At 37.2% G+C, this 26,602-nt stretch overlaps 1 protein-coding gene across 2 annotated transcripts in view; it reads right to left on the reverse strand.

Moving 5' to 3' along the window:
* Positions 1-26,602, reverse strand: part of NBAS (NBAS subunit of NRZ tethering complex) — a 332,635-nt gene that overhangs the window by 156,705 nt on the left and 149,328 nt on the right. For both annotated transcript variants that reach the window (XM_024747243.1, XM_024747242.1), the window contains 7 exons: positions 25,058-25,120; positions 23,062-23,184; positions 18,204-18,306; positions 14,819-15,048; positions 12,034-12,146; positions 5,905-6,018; positions 152-265 (listed from right to left, as the gene is read on the reverse strand). In XM_024747243.1, the coding sequence (XP_024603011.1) occupies positions 152-265; positions 5,905-6,018; positions 12,034-12,146; positions 14,819-15,048; positions 18,204-18,306; positions 23,062-23,184; positions 25,058-25,120 (860 nt within the window). The remainder of the gene's footprint in view (positions 1-151; positions 266-5,904; positions 6,019-12,033; positions 12,147-14,818; positions 15,049-18,203; positions 18,307-23,061; positions 23,185-25,057; positions 25,121-26,602) is intronic.

Consider the following 26,602-nt stretch of genomic DNA (forward strand, 5'->3'; position numbering starts at 1 on the left):
TACATACTTATCAGCACTCACAAAACATTTCTCAAGGCTTACGAACACAGTGTGGTTGGCTTACCGATTAGGCAACTAATTTCAAAACAGAACTCTTCCATTATTCACCACGTAAAGAGGACATGAGCAAAGTGTTTAGTATCTACTTCACCTGTGGCCATCAGCTCCTGACAATGCACATTGGCAGCTTTGTAGTCATGGAAACGAAGTGCTTGCTCTACTAGAAGGATTAGAACCTGTCCACGCCTTTCTTCTGGGTCTTCACCTGTAAACACATGCAAATGACTTACTGATTCGGGCAGTATCAATTGACAGAGGAGCTCCTTAACACTATCTTCCTAATTAATTCCAAAATAAAAAAACAGAGATTAGACTGATTTTTATAAGATTATAGGAGAAAAGATCAAGGCCACTTAGACCTTCCAATCTATTTATTAATCATGGAATTCTCTCTCAGTCTCCTAAGTGATCAATGATTAATATCAGCCTCAGAACGAAAGTAAATTGGTACAACCACTATGGAGAACAGTATGGAGGTTCCTTAAAAAACTAAAAATAGAACTACCATGTGACCCAGCAATCCCACTACTGGGCATATACCCTGAGAAAACCAAAATTCAAAAAGAGTCATGTACCAAGAGAAACCATAATCTGAAAGGATACATGCACCCCGTTGTTCACTGCAGCACTATTTACAACAGCCAGGACATGGAAGCAACCTAAATGTCCATCAACAGAGGAATGGATAAAGAAGATGTGGTACACGTATACAATGGAATATTACTCAGCCATAATAAAGAATGAAATAACGCCATTTGCAGCAACATGGATGGACCTAGAGATTATCACACTTAGTGAAGTCAGACACAGAAAAACAAATATCATATGATATCACTCATATGTGGAATCTAATTTTTTAAAAAAGGAAACAAAAGAACTTATTTACAAAACAGAAACAGACTTACAGATATCGAAAACAAACTTATGGCTACCAAAGGGGAAACATGGTACGGGAGGGATAAATCAGAAGCCTGGGATAAACACAAACACACTACTATATATAAGATAGATAACCAACAAGGACCTACTGTATAGCACAAGGAACTCTACTCAATATTCTGTGACAGCCTATATGAGAAAAGAATCTGAAAAAGAATGAACATACGTATATGTGTAACTCAATCACCTTGCTGCACATGTGAAACTACCACAACATTGTAAATCAACTATACCCTAATAATACATATATATGTATGTATGTATGTATTCACCCCCAGACCAGCCATTCCAATCTAAGTGGGTAGAGGAAAAGTTTTCCTCCCAATAGGGAATTTAAATATTTTTCCTATTTATTTAAAAATGTTACCCTTTGAATGTTCTAATTATAATTCATAAATGACAAATAAAAGGGGAAAAAACTTAAGCACAAAGTAAAATGGACTTAAATTTTACAGTTTCATTGTGATAAAGTTAATTTGTATATCAGGCAATCTGAGCAGGTGGTTAAAAGGAAAAACATAAGCAAAAATAGGCTTGAAAAGAATGATGTCTAGAAAAATCCTACGAACAAAACAAAATTCTCAGGGAGAACAGCCAGGAGTATAGCCAGACTAGAAATCTATTAAAGAAAATGATCCAGATGTTTAGTCTGAAGAAAATACTAACGGTGGTCTGACAAAGCCTTGAGTATATGAAATATAATTGAAATTTTGTCCACAAATTCTTTGATACTCTTCTAAAGATGGAGCTTAATGCTTCTCCCCTTGAGTGGGGGCTGACTAGTGATTTACTTCTAACAAACAGAACATGCTGTAAACAACAGTGTGACTTCCAAGATTGGTCATAAAAAGCATTACGGAATCCGCCCTGCTCTCTCGTAGATCAACTGCTCTAGGAGAAACCCAGGAACTGCCATGTTAAAAGGACACTCAGGAAGCCCTGTGGAGAGCTCCACGGGGACTGTATAGCACAAGGAACTCTACTCAATATTCTGTGACAGCCTATATGAGAAAAGAATCTGAAAAAGAATGAACATACGTATATGTGTAACTCAATCACCTTGCTGCACATGTGAAACTACCACAACATTGTAAATCAACTATACCCTAATAATACATATATATGTATGTATGTATGTATTCACCCCCAGACCAGCCATTCCAATCTAAGTGGGTAGAGGAAAAGTTTTCCTCCCAATAGGGAATTTAAATATTTTTCCTATTTATTTAAAAATGTTACCCTTTGAATGTTCTAATTATAATTCATAAATGACAAATAAAAGGGGAAAAAACTTAAGCACAAAGTAAAATGGACTTAAATTTTACAGTTTCATTGTGATAAAGTTAATTTGTATATCAGGCAATCTGAGCAGGTGGTTAAAAGGAAAAACATAAGCAAAAATAGGCTTGAAAAGAATGATGTCTAGAAAAATCCTACGAACAAAACAAAATTCTCAGGGAGAACAGCCAGGAGTATAGCCAGACTAGAAATCTATTAAAGAAAATGATCCAGATGTTTAGTCTGAAGAAAATACTAACGGTGGTCTGACAAAGCCTTGAGTATATGAAATATAATTGAAATTTTGTCCACAAATTCTTTGATACTCTTCTAAAGATGGAGCTTAATGCTTCTCCCCTTGAGTGGGGGCTGACTAGTGATTTACTTCTAACAAACAGAACATGCTGTAAACAACAGTGTGACTTCCAAGATTGGTCATAAAAAGCATTACGGAATCCGCCCTGCTCTCTCGTAGATCAACTGCTCTAGGAGAAACCCAGGAACTGCCATGTTAAAAGGACACTCAGGAAGCCCTGTGGAGAGCTCCACGGGGCAAGGAGCTGAGGCCTTGCACCACCAGCCAGGGAGCAATGGAGGCCTTTTCCAACAGCCATGGAAGCCAGCTCAGGAGCAGATGGCCCAGGCCCTGTCAACTTAACTATTTCCCTCGAACTCGGGAGGGCCTGTGTGACTGCTTCTGTGAATGAGACACCATGGAAATGAAGCTACCCAAATCCCAAAGCTAAATTATAGAAAAACGACATGACGTTTTGCTGGTTTCTGTTGGGATGCTGACTCTGGGATCCCTCAGCCACGTAGGAAATCTGGGTAGTCTGAGAACACCATAAGGAAAGACAATAAGGAGAAACCACACAGAGAAGAGAAAGCCCTAGCTACTCCATTCCCCAGCTTTTTAAAAAATCTTCTCAGCCCAGATGCCAGACATGTGAATAAAGCAGGCTTTGAGATGAGCCCATCCCTAGCTGCTGTATCTGACTGCAATTTCATAAAAGACCCTGAACTGCCCAGTCAACCACCAGAACTGGGAGAGATAAAAAGATGTGAATGTTGTTATTTTAAGCTACTAAGTTTGGGGGTGGTTTGTAAAGCAGCAATAAATAACCATAACATTCTATAAGCTTCGATACATGTCACCTGCCTGTGATCCCTTTATTATACCACTCCAGCCCCAGCAAAATATTAGAATTGCCTTTCTTCAAGTTCTATAACATTTGTTTACAGAAGCCACGTGCTACCATCACACCCCACGATGCGGCATAATTCACTGCTTCCGTAGACCTCTACGATTCTAAATCCCCAGAGGGTAGCAGGTGTGTAACAGAACCCTGTATCCAAAGTACTGACCAAGTGATATTACTTTAGCTCTCTGAGGCCTCTATTTCCCCATCTGTAAAATGTGGCTAATAAGAGGCTGTTGTGCACAGCAAAAGAGGTAGTACGTTAAAAGGGCACAGAAGGGGACTGGCACACAGCAGTCACAGGTACGTATTAGCTATTATGTGCACTCAGGGGGCTCACAATAAAAACACTACGTTGAATGAAATGTAGATACTAGTCTTATTTTTTAATGATACTGCACTGAAGTTATAATACAGATTCCACATTAAAGTTTGTGAAAGAGAGGTGGCCAAGTTGAGATGGTTCCAAATACGAGAACTAAAATAGCTGCAATGAAGAAAAGAGGTCTGAACACCATGTGGTCCACATAAATGGGCTCTGCGGGACTGAAGAAGAATGTTCATACCATTATAAATGCAGGTTGGCCAAGATCACTGATCTTCCCGTTTCTATGTCAACATCACAAAGACAAAAATGGAAATTAATCCTAGTAGGCAGGTACATGGAAAATGCAGACGGCATCCCTGACTGCTTCATTAGTTTCTATGAACTGGATCCTTATGAAATTCCTCCCTGATGATCAGAGTGCTTCAAAGTTTACAAAGTGCTTTTATATGCATTAACTCATGTGGGTCTCTTATACTCTGGCAGGTGAAGCAAGGGGGGTGTCATTCCTATTTTCCAGATGCAGAAACTGAAGCTTGAGTCATTTAGCAAATGAACGGGACGGTCAGGAGTGGACCGGTCTCCTGACTCCACACCCGATCTCTCCGCAGCCATGGGAGATGCCTCACGAAGGATGCCTGGCCCCAGTCACGGTGTCGGCACCTTTCCGAGGCTGCTACAAGTCCAAAGGTGAAGATGCTAGTGTTATGCTTTTGGATAGGCTAGAAAAGGACAACTGACACAATAAAATTTACTAAAACTACAGGCCTTAAGAAGAAGAGTTCTATACATAAAAAATTTTAAACATTAATAAGTGTGTCCACTAAATATATATTTTTTAAAGCTCAAAATAAACAAAAATCCCCTTTACTTTTTTTTTAAGCTAAAAATGGAATTTATCTCAATTTAAGTAAAACAATTCTTGGGTTAGAAGTCTCTTTAGGCAGGATTACATCCAGAGGCATGTACTATATCATTAGGGTATTTTCTTTCTCTCTTTCAAATGGATTTATTTTCAGAAAACTGATCAGATAAATGACGGCCAGCATCCCCAAGGTTGTATCCTTATGACTTTCATTTGGAAAGGAGGAAAGAGCCTCTGTCTTCCTGTGTTTATATATCAAGCATCAGGAAAGATTTTGATTGGTTCTGTTTGAGTCACACGGTCATCCCTGAACTGGGTGGTGGACAGAATACTGTGGCCAACAACTGTGGCAAAGCATCTTGATTGGCAAGTCTCCCGGGATCACATGGGCTGGGAGATGGATGGTGTTCCAAAGGAAGACCACTTAGCAAACAGACGGACGTGTAGTACAGATAACTAGTGTTTCAAGTCAGCAGGGGATTCGTGTTTATTCTTTTAGTTGAAACGGGAAGGTAACTGTCACAAAATTGTGCTGGATCCATTTGAAAAATTTAAGCTGCACATTTAAAATCTGTTTAAGAAGATGAGGACCCACTTGACGATGTCCATCAGGTCGGATACATGTTGGATAAGTCAAAAATATGAAAGAAAAGTATTAAAAGATTGGTAAGCAGAATAGTGCAAAAAGTGAAGTGTAGAGTCAGAAAGACTTTCCTTGAAAGCCATGGCCTGCTATTTAACCCTGTTGAGCAAGATACTTAACTTCTCTGATCTTCAATTTCCCTCGTAAAATAGGAAGAATACATCATCAACACCACTTAATAGAAAATGAAATAACACATGTGAAAACCTGACCAAATAGTAAAGGCACAAATTTTTCTAAGAAATTCAGGACCAAAAATATCACACCAAATTTCAACATTGAAGGTGAACTGGTAGGGCCGGCTGGTCCTACTTTTCAGTTTTCTGGTTATAAATGGTAACCCTGACTTCTGTTTCTGACCTCGAAACCACTTGGTGGCACCCCAAATAAGCCTGCCCTCGTTTAAGTAACAGAAGGTCCAAGCAGCTCAATATAGGTGCACAGTTTTACAACATGCCAACCTTTCTAGAAAAGACAAATCCTTGCCCCAAAGCAGCTCCTCTGACACCTATAAGCACATATTCCTAGGTGATGTTTGCCTAGGTGATGTCGAGAATAACACAGATCCCTCTGCAGTTCAGCATTCAAAACTTACCTGCTACCCTCAGCAGCTCAGCCAGGCCCAGCAGCTTGGCAGATTGCTTGTAGCACATCGGGGACTGGCAAATACACTCCTTGATGAGGCCGATCCGATCAGAGCACAGTCGCACTACAGAGAAAGACATACTTTAGACTTGTGACCAGGGACATAACACTTCGTTATGTCAACCAAGCGAAATGAAAACTGTGTTAACCCCCAGATCAATAACAATTAAGTAAAAGACACAATTTTTTAAAAACAGTAAAGTTACTGTTGCTTCTGAATAAATAATGTAGAACATGGATCTTTTCTTTATCACCAAACTTATGAAACACAGCAAATGAACTGGCATTCTGAAGCTAAGAAAAAGTGTCACCTTTTCAAGTGCCAGGTCAGGACTTAGGGAAAATTTTAAAGAAGGCGGTATCTGTCTTTGAAAACTTCGCATACTTCCTGGTACACCAGTCGCGCCACCTTACCTCAACCCCCTAAAATCCATTCCATGTTCCAAATATCCATCTTCTACCTCCACCACGTCATACCAGTTTGGAGGGCAGGAGTCCTCAAAGCGCTCACTGACCCAATTTATTAACCTTTCTCTAAAAACAGTCCCCATCCTCTCACTTAAGCTAGATGTTAGGAAAATAAAATATGTCTGATCACACTAATTCGCACTATGAGGTAATTAGGCACACTTAAAGGGGGGAAAAAAACTTGAATTAAAGACTATTATGTATATGCTAGGAAGAAATGGTATCTATTCAGGATAGAGGTGTTAACTTTTAAGAAACATGGCACTACCTGGGAAGCTAGGACCCAGTAAATACAATAACAATTATCGTGATAGTAGCTGACATGAAATGAGTATGACCTGTGTCCCAGGCACTGTTGTAGGTGCTTTATGTGTGTTAATCCTACAAGGCAGAACCTAACAAGGCAGGTACTATTATCCACAGGGGAAGAAACTGAGGTGCGGAAAGATTAAGTACTTTGGCTAAGGTCACTGAAAGTGATGGGACCTGAATTCAATCCGGCTCCTTAAATATTCTTCACACCTTCATTCCTTTATCCATTCCTAAATCCGTGGCTATATAACATACACCCTATTTTCCCCCAAAACTTCTTCTAGGTAGGTGGGAGGGGGCCCAGGGATTGTGGATATAAAGGAGAAAGGTAGTAGTTTTTCTTTGGAATAGGCTTTTTTTTTCGGGGGGTGGGGAGTAAGTTTTTATCATGACTAAATTTCATACTCACAGAAAGGTTGCAAGAATGGTACAAAGAACTCCTCTACAGTTTTTGCCAAGATCAACCAATTGTTAATCATTTGCTCCATTCACACTTGCAATCATGCATGCCCTTCCACCCTTCCCCCAAACACATGCATATATACACATAAACATATGTATCTACACACATCTATTTTTCCTGAACCATATGCAAATATCATGTCTTTTTATTCATAAATACTTTAGAGTGTATTGGGCTATTTCAAGATAGCTATTCATGCAACTGCTAGTACAGTAACCCTGTGGCGGCCTTTACTCTAAAATATAAGGTAGATGTAGACTTCAGTTACTTCACAATCAGGACGGCTAATATCTAATCTGAGTACAGCTTCCGCAGACTGTATTGTTTTCATGTCACAAATACCCAGCTCATTAACTTTCAGGCTGGCCATGTGACTTCTATAGGCAATGAAATGTGGGTGGAAGTGACATACGCCACTTCTAAGCAAATGCTTAAGAGTCATCATCATGGGATTCCTGATCTTTTCCCTCTGCTGCTACAATGCCAGGTTTAAACTTACCATATCGCACTGAAATTTTTGAGGTTTTTTTTTTTTTTTTTTACTATAGGACAGTCTAACAAAAACTAACTGATACAATATACTTCAAACTTTTTCATAACTTTTCTCAATCAAAAAACTGGGTTTTTTACCTCAACATCTGCTGTTTTATGTGTTTTTCTCCTAGTATATACATATTTTAAGAAAATGTGTACCATTACTTCAACACTTCAGATTCAGTAACTATGAGAAAGGTAATTTCTATATATTTCTAACCTGATTTTCAAAACAACACTTACAGATATTATCATCATTCTATGTACCTAAAAGCCCGGGTTTTCACAGATGCTTCAATGGTCTTGTTTGATGAATTCTTATATTCTTCTTAGAGAAACTCTAGGTTTATAACTCTAATAAGCTGATTTCCTTACTGTTACCACTCTTTCCAGCTCAATAAAATTAAGGTGGAAAACTGAGACTACACATGGCAATGGATCATCATTTTCTCTATACTTCCTTTCACTGGAATGCTCAAGTTTGGTTTTCTGCTTGTTGCCCTAAGCATGGTATATTGCTAAGGCTTCAAGCACATTAAATACATTTGGAGAGTAGGATTCTAACAGAATGTAACTGCCATGTTAAAAATGCCTTTTTATTTTATTTACCTATCTTTTAAGCCTCTGGACCATCACTATACCAGTTCTCTTTTACTGTTTACCATAGGACATGCTAAATTATATTTCAAAATGTGATTTCTTATTTAAATTAATTCAAGCCATAGATGTTATTATCTTTCCATGAAGGGAAGAGGTCTTTTGACTCCTAAAATTCCTTTTCAAACTGAAATTAATGAACAAGAAAAGAATAAGCATATATGTATCTTTTAATAATTGAGGATTCCTCAATTTCCTCTGGATCTCACAAATATTTTTAAAAACTACTACAAGACACACAAACACACACACACACACACACACACTCCCATCTCAGACATAAGAACCATTTATTGACCAGTTACCCACACGGCAAACAGTCTCATAACAACCTTAGGAGGAAGGGACAGCACATGCCCAGCAAAACACAGATGTAAAATTTCAACTTCAGTCGCTCATGAAGGGCATCAAAGATGCAGAACATATATAGCTCCGCATGATGTTGCAGAAGGACAAATCGGACCATATAGGTGAGGAAGGAGATAATGTGTAGAAGTCAGTCACTTAGCTGATGATTGAGAGCAAAGGTCAGAGTTTCCTTCTCAAAGAATCTTTTACTTTCACACCTCCTCATCAGTAGAGTATTGTTTACTGTTACATATGCAAGTTCTTGAGCCAAACAGACTACCTAGTTCCACCTCTAACTAGCTGTGTGACCACAAGTAAGCTACTTAACCTCTCTGTGCCTTGATCTAGAAAAATGAAAACAATAACAGTCACTACCTCACAGGGTATTTATAAGAATTAATAATTACATGCAAAGTATACTTAGAACTTAAAAATCACTCAATTATTATTATTATTACTAACATATTCACAGAAATGCTTAAGTATTGGATTCTCTAGTATAAGGATTCTCAGTGCTCAAGATATAACTTTCAGGACTGTCCAGGGAATATTTTACTATTATCTCCAACTGAGGAAGGTAAAGTTCAAAGCCATTAAGTTGCCACAGATCACACACCTCAAGGCGGCTGAATCAGAATTTAAACCCAACAAGACAGAATCAGGTCTGCATGTCACGCCTCTCAGTATATTAGTCCCTCCAAGTCAAGAGGTACCCCTTCATTATTTTGGTTGCTGGAATAAAAGTGCCTAAATTAGTCTTTATTGAATGTAAGGAAAGGAGAGGAAGGGACAGTGAGGGAGGGAGGGAGGGAGAAGGAGAAAGTAGGTAAGACCACTCTAATTCTGCCATCATTAAGAGGACCTCCAGGAAGATAATAAAAATGACAGCTGATACTTAGAGAGCTCTTACTATATCCCAGGCACTACAAACATACAGACTTAATCTTTATAAGCAATTCTATAAGGTACTCATTACTACGCTCATTTTGTACATGAGAAAAGTTAAACACAAAGAAAGGTTAAGACACGTGTCCAGTTACTCAGCAATAAGTGGCAACGTGGGCTCCCAGCTGGGCTGAACACAATGTTGTAAGTCTGGGAAACCGACTTACTCTATTGTAGAAAGAACACAGGGATAACTAAAATATCCTAAATTGGTTCACTTGAATAGTAAGAATAATTTACACAACATAAACACCCAAGATATGGGGAAAAGCACACATATGTACACACACAAACACACCACAGGCGATTCTTACACGAGGCATTATTTTTTGTATGATATTCGTAATCCCGTTTTCTATTAACTCATGCATCATAACTTATCTAGTACCACTAGCCCTCACCTGCTGAGAGGTGCAGCAACTCGTGGAGTGTAGGCAAAGAAGGCTTCAAAGCAAAGTGACAAAATGAACTACTGTACACTGACTACAATAAAAAATACCTGGACCATAAAACTTTAAATATCAAGTAACTTTGTTCGTCCAATATTACTGATGAATACTAAAACCTAAATTATATTTGTGACATAAATACAACAAACAGTACACGAAAAGAATATTCCATCTCCACATCCAGAAGCCATTCTAATAGGAAATTCCAAATTAATATATCAAACTGAAAAGCTGTCAAAACATGAAAGCAAAGTCTTCCTGAAGACTCTCCTCAGTCAGGAAACTTCTCAGAACCTACAGTTTGGTTGCAGATACTGAAACCCATCAGCTGATGTGCAAATATTGCTAACTGAGCACCGAAGAAAAATCAGAGCGCAACGTAATTTTCAAACTTTAATAGCATTTGGGAAACCATTTTTTGTATTCTATCGATCTGCTTGAATTAAATAACTAGCTAAAACATACACACACACAGAGTCAAAGCTATAATGACTTGACCTAACAAGAGATATAAGAAAGACAAAAGTTTCACAGCGCTCTGGACTCTCTCATGACTGAAATCCTCAATTAAAAATATAAGTGTTTCGGGAGAGGCGGTTAACAATTTAAGATATTTGAGAATAAATTGAAAATGCTTTTTGGTAACAGTGATTAATCCTCACAATTTTAAGAAGCTCTGAGCTCAAAAACTACACGAATGGTGCAAGTGAATAGAATTTCCTAGTGATTTAACAGTCACCTTGAACACAGCTGTTTCAGATGTTGCCGGCTATTTATACATCACATACAAACTACTGTCAAACAGAGATATTCAAGGTAATAGTAATATTACCTTTTAAAAGTCTAATAAATTTGTCTGACAAGCAGAACTTTAATTTTTAGTAAAACTACAGTGGAAATCCACATGAAAACATGAGAATGTCTCTCCTGCCTCATATTCCCCGAGATCCACCTGACTCAAAGCACCTCAGAAGACAAAGACACCAAGGAACCTTTAACAGGCTATCACTGACCGAAGATACTAGAAGTTTAAAAGAGGAAAAGAGAGACACACACACAATTCTGATGAAAATTTATCAAAAACCAGAGAGATGGAAGGAACTTAGTTATGCCTCCCCGACTCCCAATTCCAAACGTTTCCAGAGTTAAGAACAAAGGTAAGAGCACTTTGCTGTACACCTGAAACTAACACAACGCTGTAAATCAACTATACTTCAATAAAAAATAAATAGTAAACATATTTTTTTTTTAAGAATAAAGATAAGAGATTACATGGAAACTAGCCAAGCATACCACTAATCACCAAGCATACCCACTTCATTTAGGGCAATGAGGTCTGGGATTGAAAATCTACCTCCTCCTTATCAGGTAAGGTTCAGGACACTGGGAGACACCCACTGTCCTGATAGGACAGGCGACTGTGTAACAGCAGGATTATTTGAGTTGGTACTAACCTGACTTCTACCTTTAGGTAAAAGAACTCGAGCAATGTTAACAAATTGCTAGTAACTTAATTCTAAACAACAACTTCCTGTCACTCCTGCTGCTTAAAAAAAAAAAAAAATCTGTTTAATTAAAGAATATTCTACAGTAAGCATAAAAACAAATAAACTATTATCATTTATAGCTAATTCTAAATCTATGCAACTGAAACAAATAAATAAATTGCAATCCAAAACTGATGTAGACCTGAAACTCTCATCTATATTCCCCAATTTCTATTTGTGTTTTTATCCAATAGCCTCATGGCTGTACTGTTATTGAAAAACGGGACAGAGGGCAGAATCTATTGCTAATGGACTAAATGACCAAAAGTACTCTTTAGTTAAAAACCTAAAAAGGAACACGAGTGAACTAATGCAAAATGAGTTAACAACAGTGCAACACTAAATAGAAAACTCACCTTGCAAAGGCAGAATCTTTACCCCAAATTCTTCGAGGCACCCCAGGGCTTGGATAAGATCTAGCTCCTCTTGAATGGCAGCGGGTCTATCTGTTATCAGCTGTAAGCAGCACCTAGGAGAAATTCATTTTTCAAAAGGAAAAGTAACATATGTTCAGCTAAGTTGCCTTTCTATGATCAACAACATAGAGATCCAACACATTTATCAAAAACCAACTTCCTTCCAGGTATTCTGCTAGAGACTTTCTGATATCTTACTTAATCCTCACAGCAAGGCTGTGAGACAGGCAAATATCACCATCTGCTTTTTAAGGAAGCCAAAACTGAAGCTCAGACGTGAAGCAATTTGTGCAGGGTTATGCTGATGGTACGTAAGGTATCACGGTATACAGCAAGATACGTTAGCTCTGGGTGTAGTGTTCTGTGCACTGTTGACTCAAAAGATAATGATCATGTAAAAAAGATTTAAAAAAAACAGAAGGAATACAGTTAATTTCCAGTTATTCTTTTAAGGAAAACAGAAATGTCTTGATTCGATCACAATTTTGTCTCTCAAAGGAAAAGGAATAACCTAAGAAACTGCTCAAGAGACATTTTTCTGATCAGAAACAATCAGTTGGTGATGTACTACTGAGATAAATATAGATGAAAGTGACTTGATAATCTACGAATTTGTGATACCTATGGAGTATTTTAAGCCAATTTTTTTTAATTCAGAGAAAGTATACTTAATAAATATTGTAGTTAACAATAAACCTATTTTCTGAAAGGTGCATGGAGAGGAACAGTGGAGCATGAGACTAGAAAGACAGGTAGAGATCAGGCCATGAAGAGCTAACAATGCTAAAATCATGGACCATCACATGAAAATATCTAGGCCCCAGGATCTACCTACAAGCCCAAGCGACAGATATAGGCCTAGCTTGCTCTTTCAAACTTTGGGGATTTAAATCAGATGAGCGCTAACACATACTTACTACTGGTTCAAGGATAAACAGTATACAACCTATTTGTGGCATCTACCAAAATTCTAACTGCACTTTGAACCCAGGAATCCCAGTTCTAGGAATTATACTACAGATAGGCTCTCACATGCCCAGACATAATTATGGATGTTCACTACCACAGTCTTTTTAAAATAAAATACACTAAATCAGGAACTAATTAAATAAATTGTATAAAAGTCAAACAGTCTACAACCATCAAAAAGGAATGAAACAAACGTATACGCATCCACATGGAAAAACCCACAATATAGATCGTAAGTGAATAAAACAAGACACAGAAAGATAGGTACAAGTAGTATACACTTATTTGTGATTTAAGAAAGAAGGGGGTAACTTTTAATAAGATATTCCGGAAGGATACACAGGAAACTGATTAAAAATATAACTGAGGGATAAAGTTAGAGGAACTCGAATGAGGAGAAAGACATCTTCCATATCTATCTTTTGTGTATTTTTAAATATTTTATCTTGTGGATGTACTGCTTCCTCAATTAAAAAAAAAAACCTAGTAAATAAATAGTAATTTAATCAATAAGAATGGATGGGCTATTTTCTATTTCAATAGAACTGTAAACAATTAAATACATCTGGGCTCACAGGTCTCAATCAGTTTGGTGCCACATTACATACATATGACATCTTTTTTAAATGAAGGTGTGTCCTTGCAGGAGAAAAGGGGATGGATGAAAGGCAAATACTGCAAGTACTGTGTAGTTTCAAAAATGATCTCTAGGAGCATCTGTCAAAAAGATTTAGGTCAAACACAACTCCCAGTTGTTCTATTTGATATTTTCATCATCTGAAATAGAAATACTATCCCTTGGGAGAGAAGGAAAAAGTTTACTAACTATTTTAAACAACTTTGTCAAGTTCAATAACATGGTTTGAGAAAACATGATTCTTTCTGTGATAAGTTGTCACTGGGGGAAAAAAGTTACCTTTATGTTTTGCTAGAGTTGAAACAACTACCAGTTATTTGAGGGGAAAAGTAACTCTAAACAACTACCACAATCTTTACATCAAAATAAATTCCAAATGGGCCTAAAATTTCCATGCAAAAATAAAACCACCAAAGTAGTAAAAAAAACAATACGAAAAACTATTTTAATGGTCTTGGGAATTAAAGGTCTTTCAAAGGGTGACACAAAAGACAAAAAAGAATAACAACCGAGTTTTTTAAAAATTCAAAATAGCCACTTGAAAGATAAACTGTATATTATTAAAACTTGGCAACACAGTTTAACCATTAAGAGAGGCAAAGGGCACGTGTCCCATATGCAAAAAGAAAGCTCCTAAGAATCAATAGGAAAAAGAGGAACACAAACTTTCCTGTACAACAGGCTAAGAGAGGAACAGAATTCAGAGTCCAGAGATTTCCCCCTGGAAGGGACTTCTGAGCTTTATCATCTAATCAGAGCGGAAGCCATGTAAAGCATACAGACACGACCTAATGTGTTGAAATTTTCCAGAACTTGAACTTGCTGGCTACCACTTGAATCTCTTCCAACAGAAGAAAAGTATAACCCTATAGATAATCATCTAGAATGACTGTGAGAAAGTGTGCTAGAGAAAAAGGGTCACAAGAGAGTTGATGAATACTTAGGACGTAATTAAGTTTTCATTCTATATTCAACCAATAAATAATGGTGCCCCATAGAGTAGAGTCAATCTGTACTTGTGATAACATATTTTGTGAGGTAGAGGATAAAACCAACAATGAAGTTTGTATATTCTGACTCCCCCCCTTCCCTCTTACGGAGAATACAGAGCTCCTCTACCTGGCCAGATCCATGCAGCTGTCAGTGAGGCTGGTAGAAGAATTGAAGTACTCTCTGCTGGCAGCCAAAACCAAGTCAATACTTTTTTCATAACTGACCCTGTACTGGGTTTTTCCTTTATGGGCTACACTAGCTGGTGGATTTATTGAACAAGCACTGCAGTGCATCATCTGCCCAGCCAGGTGGATATTTTCAAGGCGACTGGAACACAGAAGGCTCTCTGTAAATATCTGGGGAAAAGAAGAAACTGGAGTTAGTGCTTAAAGAGGGAGGACTCAGTTCTTGACACAATGGAGGCTCTGATATCCAAGTGAAATAAATACATCCATCCTACAGGTAGAGGTTGCACAACATTTATGAATGTACTAGATGACAATGAACTTTAAAATGGTTAGTATTATGCTATGTGAGTGTCACCTCAACAAAAAATCCCCCTTTAGGAAGAAGAAGAAATAACTTAACTGAACAAACCAATGGTAAGCATAATATTAATGTGTTACAACAAATACTTGAGTAAAATATCCAAAGTTCATACTTATTAAAAACAGGATCCATTAGACACACTGTCCCACACTCTGCTTAAAGTATTTATAACATTTCAATTTTTTAAAAGAAAATCTTTGAATATGATACACATGATTAATGACTGTTTAAAGCATCTGAAGTCAGTCTCATAAACTAAACACCCAAGCTACAAACGTTCTACTTACACCTAGTCACTAGAATTACAATACACCACATAACGTTTTTTTTCTAATCTGCAATTTAAAAACTATTTAAATAAAACAAAAGCCTCTGATGGAAGGCAGTTATGCAAATGTCATTGTATTTTACAAGGCAACTAATAGCATCAATTAACATAAAATTTATTCCATAATTGAGGTTATCTACTTACTCCAAAAAAGTCCTATTAAAGAGCTCCCTTTAAACCCACACTAATAGCATGAATATATAAATAGCACAAGAAATTCCACAGGAATGTTCTTTCCTATCATGCCACTGTTGGATGAGGATAACACAGAAAAAGAAGCAAGAGATAAAAAGTAGATTTCATGGAGAAGCAAGAGTTTCTTTATAATTAGGAAGGCTACCCAATTTTCATAGGACCCCCTTATTTTCACTTGTTTCTAGGCTTCTGGAGAAGACATTTTTAGACAGGTGTTTCCTAAAATGACTGATACGGATAAAATTACTAATACCTACGAGAGATCTGCTATAAAATCCATATTGTGACAGAAAGCGAATTATCAGTGAGTAACCCTAATCGCTTATATGACAGGTGAAAATGGCTTGCTCCATGTGACCATAATGACTTAGATGTAACAATTTCTCTATTCCTTTGGTTTATTCAGGTAAGCCATAGTCAATGCCCAATACTGAAAAATAAAATTCACTCACTCTAATATTTTAAAGGTTTTGCTGAAATGAACAATATAGATTTCTGCTCTACAGGCTGTATAGAAATCTTGCACCTTATCAAAATTATGCCAATGAGATTTAAAATTATTTTCCAATGACAGCAAAACCTAACACAGTGGCCACAGGTCAGTAAGACAATATAGCATAATTTAAACATCACTAAAATATTTTAAAATGTAAGTTTGCCAAATCTGTATTATCTTCTAGAATCGGTTCAGGACAGTTATAATATGCTTTCAAATGTTTTCTCAAAGGAGGAAGACTAACGGCGCGAAGTCATTAAAATATCAAAGCCTAATGCAAAGGTTAAAATATAACTAGGACAATTTACTACATCAAGTTGTTATGACAGACTACACAGGAGCGAGTTCAAGTGTAATATACTTAATGCTAATTTTTCAATCAGAGTCAGAAAATACCAGGAAATAACGCTACCCCCACTTTAAAAACACTACTTCAAGCACTGTTAGTAATGACAGTAAGAGTTTGGACCCCATGTGCATATAGATTATTTTCTCCTGAAACGGAATTTCAAGTTTTGCTTTAGATACAAAGGTGAAGTTTCTGGCAGCTGTACGTGGTCTGAGAGTGTAATCACCAATATAAAGTTTACACTCATCAAGCACATAAAAACCTGAAGTTCAAATATAAAACCATTCATTTCTCAACAGTCTATATTAGCGCTCTTCTGTTAAAACTACCTTAAATTAAAATACCAACCAATTTCACAAAACAGAGACCTCTTTTATAACTCTCATCTTATCAACGGGTTATGCTTCGTGATGTGAGAGCAGAGCAACACAAGAAATATTCTACACGATTTTGATCTGGTTTGTTTGATAGGCAAATTCAAATGGGAACCCTCTTTTAAACTGTATCTCATTAAAGTTGGGTTAGCTGGATCACTTTTTCCATACAAAGCATGAGTAATTTGGTGGTAATACACACACCTTCCAAAATAAGGATGAAATTCTCCTAAATTACACTCCTAGTCAACTCACCATCCTTAAGTATCCTTTATGTTCCAGACACTATAATATGCCCTGGGGTAGCTGAGGATGAACATGATATGATAATGCCTACCTAGGAGCTAATGACCAAAGGGAAGAAACACAGACAGAAACAAACAAGTCACCGCATCCGAAAGAAAGGCTGTAATAGAGATAAGTTATATCAAAGGACAAAGGAAGGCATCCTAGAGGGCATGATTAGTGAGCTGAATCCTAAAAGTTATCAGCAATTTTCAAATTTAAAAAAGAGGAATATACTCCAGGCAAAGGGAATAATGCGTACAAAGTCACAGAAACAGGAAACAGCATCGTGAGTGGACGAATTCATAACAGATTTGGCACTGCTGGAGCACAGGACACAAGGTGGGGAGTGTCAGTCAGAGGCGAGAATGGACAGGGTGGCTGGAATCTGCCGTGGCTTTCTATGCCAGGCTAAGGAATACGGTTATTTTCTAACTGTAGATACGGTATTTTATCTATTTCATATAGCAGCGCATTTTAAGAAGGGGAGTGTCATGAAAAGGTCTGTTTTAGAAGAATACTCTCTTCCGTGTAAATGAGGAAGAGATATGGAAATAGGGAAACAAGTTTGGAGGATTACAACCATTTAGCAGAGATGAAGAGAGGACAGATTTGACAGACTTTTCTCAGGCACATGAAGCAAATTTTAGTGACCACAAAAACTATGGAAGAGAGAGGATCCAAGTACGATTCGGAGTTTTCCAGCTGAGAATTAACCCACTAAATAAATGGTGTTGCAATGAACAAAGATGAAGTTATGTATGCAAGTGCTCAAACTCTAAAGCACCACTCAGTTATGAGCTATTGAATATGATTCAATAATTCAATCCTATTACTTACAGTGAAGCTTATGGTCATCATCTTGTGTCCAATCAACAAAATGTAACAACCAAAATTACAAAATTAAAAAGAAATATTTACATATGCAGAGTTACCTCATAGCAAGCATCAGAGTCTAGACAGGTGTAAACATTCTGCTGCATAGTTAACATGTCTTGCAGCAACATTCTCCAATGAGACTCACTGACAGGAGGCTGCCTGGGGGTAAAAAAGAAAATAATTCATGAAATTGCTCTCTTCAATTGGTCAAAAGTAAAAAAAATTGGTACCACTATTCTATATGCCACACAGCTCCCACATGATCAAGAGAAATAGATCTCATTTGAATTTCCAGGGAAAAAAACTTTGATTAAAGATAGAGGGAAGGGCTTCCCTGGTGGTGCAGTGGTTGAGAGTTCGCCTGCCGATGCAGGGGACACGGGTCCGGGAAGATCCCACATGCCGCGGAGCGGCTGGGCCCGTGAGCCATGGCCGCTGAGCCTGCGCGTCCGGAGCCTGTGCTCCGCAACGGGAGAGGCCACAACAGTGAGAAACCGCGTACTGCAAAAAAAAAAAAAAAGATAGAGGGAAAAGTTGGGCAGCGACGCACCAATGCCAGAGATGTTGCCAGAGCTGCCTCTGCCGTAGGCTGCCTAGACACAAAACTGATAATGGCAAAGGTAAACAGCTATGAGTTTCTAAGGTAAAATAAAGCACACGGAAAAGTAAGATAAAGCAGCTGTGATATAGCAGAAAAAGCACTTGGAGACAGGAGAATGAGTTTCAAATTCCATCTTCATCTCTGCGGTCGCCAGCAGGGTATGTTCTTAACTTCAACCACACATGCAGACCCAGAAGGCAGCAGGGGCCACATCTGGCAGGAGTCTGGAGGCGGGAAGCACAGCTGGTCAGCCCGGCAGCCCCAGTGGTTCCTCTCAGTGGGACTCCTTGAGGCAGTCCACAGAGCCTGGGATAGAGCACTGCGGGGGTTCTCTCCCATCCAGGCGACAGCCCAGTTGCCAGCCCAGGTACGACAAGCCCTGTACGGTAGCTGCAGCTCCTATCTGGCTTAGGAAGAAGCTTCATTCCCCACAAAAGTCAGTACCTTTTTTTTTTTTTTTTAAACGTCGTTATTGGAGTATGACTGCTTTACAATGGTGTGTTAGTTTCTGCTGTATAACAAAGTGAATCAGCTATACATATACGTATATCCCCATATCTCTTCCCTCTTGTGTCTCCCTCCTTCCACCCTCCCTATCCCACCCCTCTAGGTGGTCACAAAGCACCGAGCTCATACCTTTTGTAACAATTCCATTGGCATAGTTTTCAGGGTCCCGTCAAGGATAAGCCAGTGACCACACATGGGAAAGCCAAAGCTTCAAGCCCCTACCAGGTTTTCTAGTTCATTTACACAGTTCCTCTAGGAGCAATTTACCAATCAGAGATTAAGTAGTGAGGCCTACACTATCTAGTTGATCAAATACTATTTCATGTTAGTATCCAGACTTACAGAGTTAAAGAATCAGTGGTTCAGATTCTCCTGCAACAGGGGAAACAGTGTTGTTAACAATGTCACAGAGAGTCATATATTAGCTGCGTGACTATATTTAACATTCCTGAATTTCAGCTTTCTCACTTAAAGAGAATCTCAAAAAATGATAAGGAAGGGATGAGATTAATTTTGAAAAAACACAGATAATGAAACAAAATTTTTCCTGAGTATAAAAACAAGCTCAGTTACCTGTATGGATTTGAATAAATTTCTTAATTTCTTTGAGCTTCAGTTTCCTTTTTTGTATATTATGATAATTAACTTAAACTAGAATGTATGAAAAGACACTTCCCATATTTTTCTGGTACAAAGTAGCATTCAACAAGTGTGAATGAATAAATCTGGAAGTCACAAACACATCTGTTTGTTCTTCTGTAGTCACATACACAACCACTAATATTGTCTAGTAGGAGGGAGAATGTGTTGTAATTCTCTCTACCTCTCTCAAAAGTTCATCTTTGTTGAATATATGTGAGTTTGGAATCATCATTTATGTTTATTTTCTAGTCTTGAAGTTCTACATAATCATGAATCTCATTGTTTGAAAAGGGTAGGTTTGGTTCTGTTTTCTGTTTGTCAAATACCAACTGGATGTTCCTTTTCCACGCGTCATTTTCTTTCTTATGCATTAAAAACAGGGTAAATAGACTGTGTTTAATAGTATTGCTACGGAAAAATTATGCATTTGGGATCTTTCCTACAAAAATTCTAGTCTTCAGGAATTTTTTTCACCTAAAATTTTTAATAACCATACGCTTCATTTGCTTATAGCATTTTCTATTTGTTACACAAAATGAACAATTATTTCTCTCTGATATGTATTAAAGCTTAAGAGAATACATTTTTTTCCCAGCATTTAAATACACAAAACAAACTGATATATTTGCAAGTCTTCAAGGATAATCTCTGAAGTGTTTCCATTAGTTAGACCTTGGTATGTGAACTCTTTGGGTGGGCTTCAAAGAATTAAAAGACTCTTTCAAATTTGGCTCACAGGCAGAAAAGTAGCAAAATGTTTGAAAAAGTGAGTGTCCATCTTGCACCAGATTCATAAAATCAGACCTGGGCACTGTCTAGCTGAATTCAAGCTCTCGCAGCCCAGCTGTTCTTCTAGAAGCCAGCAACACTGGGACAGATGGTATTAATGTTTTCTCACACATGGCTAGCCTTAAGTACAGGTTCTAATTAAAACAAATTATAAGACATTATTTCCAAAGGTCTTTTTAGAATACATGCAGTAAATAAGAACCAAGAGAAGAACCTGGAGGCACTATACAAGAGGTGTGCAAATTGATAGGGAAATACCTGAATACAAACATGATGTATTAATTACAGCTTTGGATTTTCCAGCGAGAAATAGTATTGCACTCAAGATAGTAAAACCTGATTTGTGAGTCAGTGAAATCTGCCACCATGTAGAATATGCATAAGAAAATTCGATAGGTGCTAAAGGCCAAGCCATAGTAGCATATATGAAATAATTAAGATTCATTTCAAGTTGACTACCTTGAAAAAAGAGGCCGTACTCTCTTACATATTCACAGTAAGTAGAATGCCATAAGTAGAAATTAACTGCAAGGACTTTAGAAGTGTTTGAGGGATTCAGTGGAAGGACAGCAGGTAATCTAGCAGCAACAGGGAGGCTTTCTTACTGAAGAGTAGGTTCTTGACTAGAGCCAACATTATGGGAAATACTGACCCATCGTTTATAGCTGTAAAGAAAGTTTAAGACTTAAATTGTCAACACCTCCTAAATTATTCATTTAGTAATTACTGAGAGAGGGCCAATGATATGTAAGGTTCCAAATTAGATGTTTGGTGACTGTAGCACTTGCCTTAGATAAGCTTATGATTTTGAAGGGAACGTAAGGCACATAAATCAATAACTAGAGTAAACTGTTGAAAGAGACAGAGATAAAGAGAGAATTTTAAGGCTTCCTGTAAATCTACAATAATTTTAAGAATTACTATAAATCCATAATAATTAATACAGGATGGTTATTAGAGGAATGATAGACAAACAGATCAATGGATCAAAATAAAGAACCCCAAAATAGGCCCCCGTAATATGGAAAACTGATATTCAACAAAGATGCAAATTCAATTCAGTACAGAAAGGACAGTCTTTTCAACAAATGATGCTGCAATATTCAGATATTAAAAAAAAGTAATCTATACCTTGAACAATAAACAAAAATGAACTTTCAAAATGGGCCATGAAACTGATTGTAAAATGTGAAACTAAAAATGTTACTGAAAGTGGCAGGAGGAAATCTTTGTGCCAAAAGTTTCTTAACATGACATCAAAAGCACAATCAACAAAGAACAAATTGATAAGCTGGATCTCATCAAAATTTATAAAGTATGCCCTTCAAAAGACACAGGTATGAGAATGAAAAGATAAGGCATAGATAGGAGAAAATCTTTGCAAAGCATATATCTAACAAGGACTTGTATCCTGAATGTATAAGAAAACTCTCAAAATCGGTAAAGAACCCAATTTTTAAAATGATCTAAGAAGATACACTGATGTCAGATAATCACTTAAAAAGATGCTCAACGTTATTACTCACTGGAGAAAGCAATTAAAACCAAAATTAGATACCACAACATACCTATTAAAATCACTAAACTTTAAAAGACTGACCACAGCGAGTACTGACAAGCATGTAGAGCAACTGGAATGCTCCTAAAAGACTGATTAAAAAATAAAATGGTACAAATGCTTTGGAAGACAGTTAGGCAGTTTTTCTAAAAGTTAACCATCCACCTACCATATGATCCTGCCATTCCACTCTCATGGATTTATCCAAAAGCAGTGAAAGCACATGTCCATACAAAGGCTTGTACATGAATATTCATAGCAGCTATATTTGTAAAAGCCAAGACTCAAAATAAACCAAATGTCCATCAACAAGTGAATAGATAAACAAAGTGCAATAAATCCATCAATGGAATACTAGTCAACAAATAAAATGGAATAAACTACTGATCCATGATACAACATGGATGAATCACAAAATAATTATGCTAAGTGAAAGAAGCCAAACAAAAAACAAACAAAGTGCATACTGTTATGACTCCATTTACATAAAATTCTAGGAAATGCAAAGTACGATGTGGAGACAGAAAATAGATCAGTGATAGCCTGGGGAGGGGATGGGGGTGTAATGAGGAGAAGCAGAAGGAGGGAGGGGATTATAAATGAGCGAGAGGAAGCTTTTAGGGGTGATGGATACATTCATTATTTTGACGAGGTGATGGCTTCCTGGGTATATACATATATCAAAACTTATCATATTCTATACTTTAAATATGTGCAATTTGTTGTTGGTCAATTATAACCCAATGAAGTCAGAAAAAGAAAAAAAGTAGTACTTTTTCTTAATCACATACAATTATCAATTAATTTTATTACTCACTTACGACCGGTGTGCCTGGTCAATCTAACCATCAGCTTGTGTGCCTCTTCTGAGCTAGACTGAGTATTCTTAACATATGAAATTGGTTTCTCAAGTCCATGTTTCTCCAAAATCTCTGACACACTGTAAGTGAAAAGAAAAATTTTTAAATAAGTCTTGCTACCAAACAAAAAAGCTCTAAGAATCTTAAACACATAAGTAGCACTTAGGTGTTAAAAGTATTTTAAAAAAAAGTAGCATAAAGAATGACCAAATTTTACACATTACATTAACTCTCGGCAAAAAAAAGCTAATAATTATATATCAAATCTTATTTCCCCTACTGACTTTTATTACAATATACTTGGGATAAGTTACCATTTTTTTAAAAGCCTGGCATATCCTTATCTCAAAATCTTTTTTCTACAATTTTCCTGTACTGTAAAAGCATCAAGTCAGCAAAATAAGCCAAATCTGTAACTGCAATACCCAGCTTTAACTCTTAACAACCTTAGTGAGTATTCTGTTACAGGCAAGCCTGCTAGAAAAGCAATAAGCAAAGAATTTTAGGGTTGGAAAACCACAGAAACCCCATAAGGCTCAATCTCCCTCAAGAATCCATTCTATAAACAAACAAATAAGATTTCTGTTCTCATATGGATCTTCTTGAGATACCCTATTCCATAATTATCAGCATTTTATATACACCTTTTCTGTCTCACTAAATCTCACATTTATGAATTAACCACTACTGGGCTTAAAGAGAGGTTGGACAAAATTCAGTAACTCTTCATAAAGATAAGTTCCATGGGTCACGTCACCTGACATGATATACACTAAAACATTTATCAACTATTAATGGCCATGAGGTGGAACCGCAAAAAAAAAAGTTCTCCTTTTAAAAGGTTAGTCAATTAAGGTGAACAGTGAAAGACCTGGGTATCATCCAGAAACCTAAAGGGTGTTAGTGTTCCCTTGAGGTATTGAGAGCATAATTTGACTATCAAGACAACCCATGGTTACACCCAGGAACGTATGGTGAAATAAATGATGTATATTATGAAATATTTTTTAATGAAATGCAGTATGTTTATTATATTGTATTTCCTTGAGAAAGCTCTTTTCAGGTTCATTAGGGAGAAAAAGGAAACCATGCAGATTTGTGAGGAATGAATCTATACTGACTTAACCCATTAAGCTTTGTTCAAACTATGCTCAATTTTTCAGGGAGGCTGGGGAGAAGAGAGGGACATCGAATTAGTAGATTCCCAAATTCTTATACTTTACATATTACCACTATCAAGTGATGTTATTACCTATAATTTCTATAATTATATATTGGAAGAACAAAGTTTACTAGTCCTAAAATTTCATTTTTAATGCAAATATTTAAAAATTACACACAAGCACATTATATATACATATAAAAATGAACACTAGTAAACAATATTAAACTTCCTGAATAGCAAATTAGAAATTTTCAGTCTCCAAAAGAGACAGTTTAATGCTTCATTTTCACAGAAAAGAATATTGCTAGAGTCACTAATATACTATAACCCAGAGAGTCAATCAAATGTAGTATACCCCAAAAAGGAAAGTCAGGGGTTATAATAAACATTGTTTGCTGATGGACGTAATAACTGCTGAAGGAACTAATAGTTCTTATTTACCTACTATGTGTGAGGTACTTTAAATGCTTTATCTAGTTTCAATTTCACATCTCATGAGGTAGATATGAGAGCTAAGAAAACCCTAGGCTCAAAGATCACTCAGCTTGTAAGTTACAACACCTAGATGTGAACACAGTTCTACTAGTCTTCAAAGTCCATGTTCTCATTACTGTAGCATTCTGCTAAAATAAGCTAGTATTATATTCATTATTAAGAAAATTCACTCCTAAGAGAGTCAACCAAATATTAGGTGAAACTGGAAATGATCACTAGGCATATTTAAGGTAACATTTCTCGGACAGACCTCCTTAATCAGCATAGAACCAAAAGATCGTCATTTTTCTCACCTGAGAATGTGTTCCAGTTGGTCTACCATGTCATGAAGAGCTGTGGTTACCTCTGTCTTCTGACTAAAGGATTAAGGGAAAAGCATTTAATTTAGGTTTTAGTAGTAACTTTTTACTTGAAATACTAAACTCACTGAAGTTTAAAAAAAAAAGTGATGTTTCCCTTGTATTTAATATATGACAGTATCACCCTGTCCAAATAAAAGGTCAGTCTTATCTCCTATACTCATTCAGCATCTTTCATGACTCAAAAGAGATTAAGATAAAAAATACTGGAATATAACAATATTCTCTATTACAGATTAGTGAGATATGGGCAATTATTTTCCTAAGAACTTTTAGTTCAGTTCTGCTAAAAGCAAAAAAGAATTATATATCAGTTGTAGTCTTTCTTTAAAGAAGTGGTAAACGATAAAGCCATCATTTATTTCTCCTCTTTTAACCAATAAAACAGATTAGGAACCATGGCCCTGCACGTTGGCTTTCTCCTAGTCCTATCTATTCCACCTGTGACTCCCCTAGGACTTTTCCATTAGGATTCTATATACTCAGGGGACTTCTCCCATGTCATCATTCACTCTGCCTCCACTGCAATATTTTAAAACGAAAGACAAGTACATAGCCATCATACAGATAATTCCTACCGGGAGTGGAGATAACAAGCATTTTTCCTTTCTTGGGAAAAAAGTAGACGGGGGACTAGGAGAAACATTACCGTGAAAAAGATTATAAACTAATAAAAATGTGGCTGATAGGGTAGATTTAGCACGGCACAACGCACATACAAGTGCAAGGGATTTGGTAGAAAGGTTAAGCAACTGCTATAAAAGCCCTCTGCCACCCTCTGCAACTCTGTGTCCCAACTTTGGAGGGACGACTCTCAACTGCAAACCACTGTACCTGACACTCTCAGGTGCCTTCCAACCAATGATTCAACTGAATTCCAGCAATTCTTAGGATTTAATAAGAAAGCTAAATATAAATCTTTATCTGGACTTGGAAAATTAAAAATGACCTAATTGAACACAAAAGTCTCACTATCTTTTTTTTTTATTTTTATTTTTAGATGTTTGGGGTAGGAATTTATTAATTAATTAATTTTTGCTGTGTTGGGTCTTCATTTCTGTGCGAGGGCTTTCTCTAGTTGTGGCAAGCGGGGGCCACTCTTCATCGCGGTGCGCAGGCCTGTCACTACCGCGGCCTCTCTTGTTGCGGAGCACAGGCTCCGGACGCGCAGGCTCAGTAGTTGTGGCTCACGGGCCTAGTTGCTCCGCGCCATGTGGGATCATCCCAAACCAGGGCTCGAACCCGTGTCCCCTGCATTGGCAGGCAGATTCTCAACCACTGCGCCACCAGGGAAGCCCACTCACTATCTTTAAAACGGTCAATCTGTCCTGGTCTAAATCTATGTGGCAATTAGTTCATGCAATTTACAAAGATTATACTCTCTTTTTAAACCAAGTTTCAGGCCTTGGACTAGAGTGATAAATTAGGGTATATTCCACTTAAAGTCCTTCAAAAAAAAAAAAGATCATTTATTGGAGA

This window comes from Neophocaena asiaeorientalis, unplaced genomic scaffold, assembly GCF_003031525.2.
Source record: "Neophocaena asiaeorientalis asiaeorientalis breed wild unplaced genomic scaffold, Neophocaena_asiaeorientalis_V1.1 scaffold398, whole genome shotgun sequence".
Classification (NCBI taxonomy): domain Eukaryota; kingdom Metazoa; phylum Chordata; class Mammalia; order Artiodactyla; family Phocoenidae; genus Neophocaena; species Neophocaena asiaeorientalis.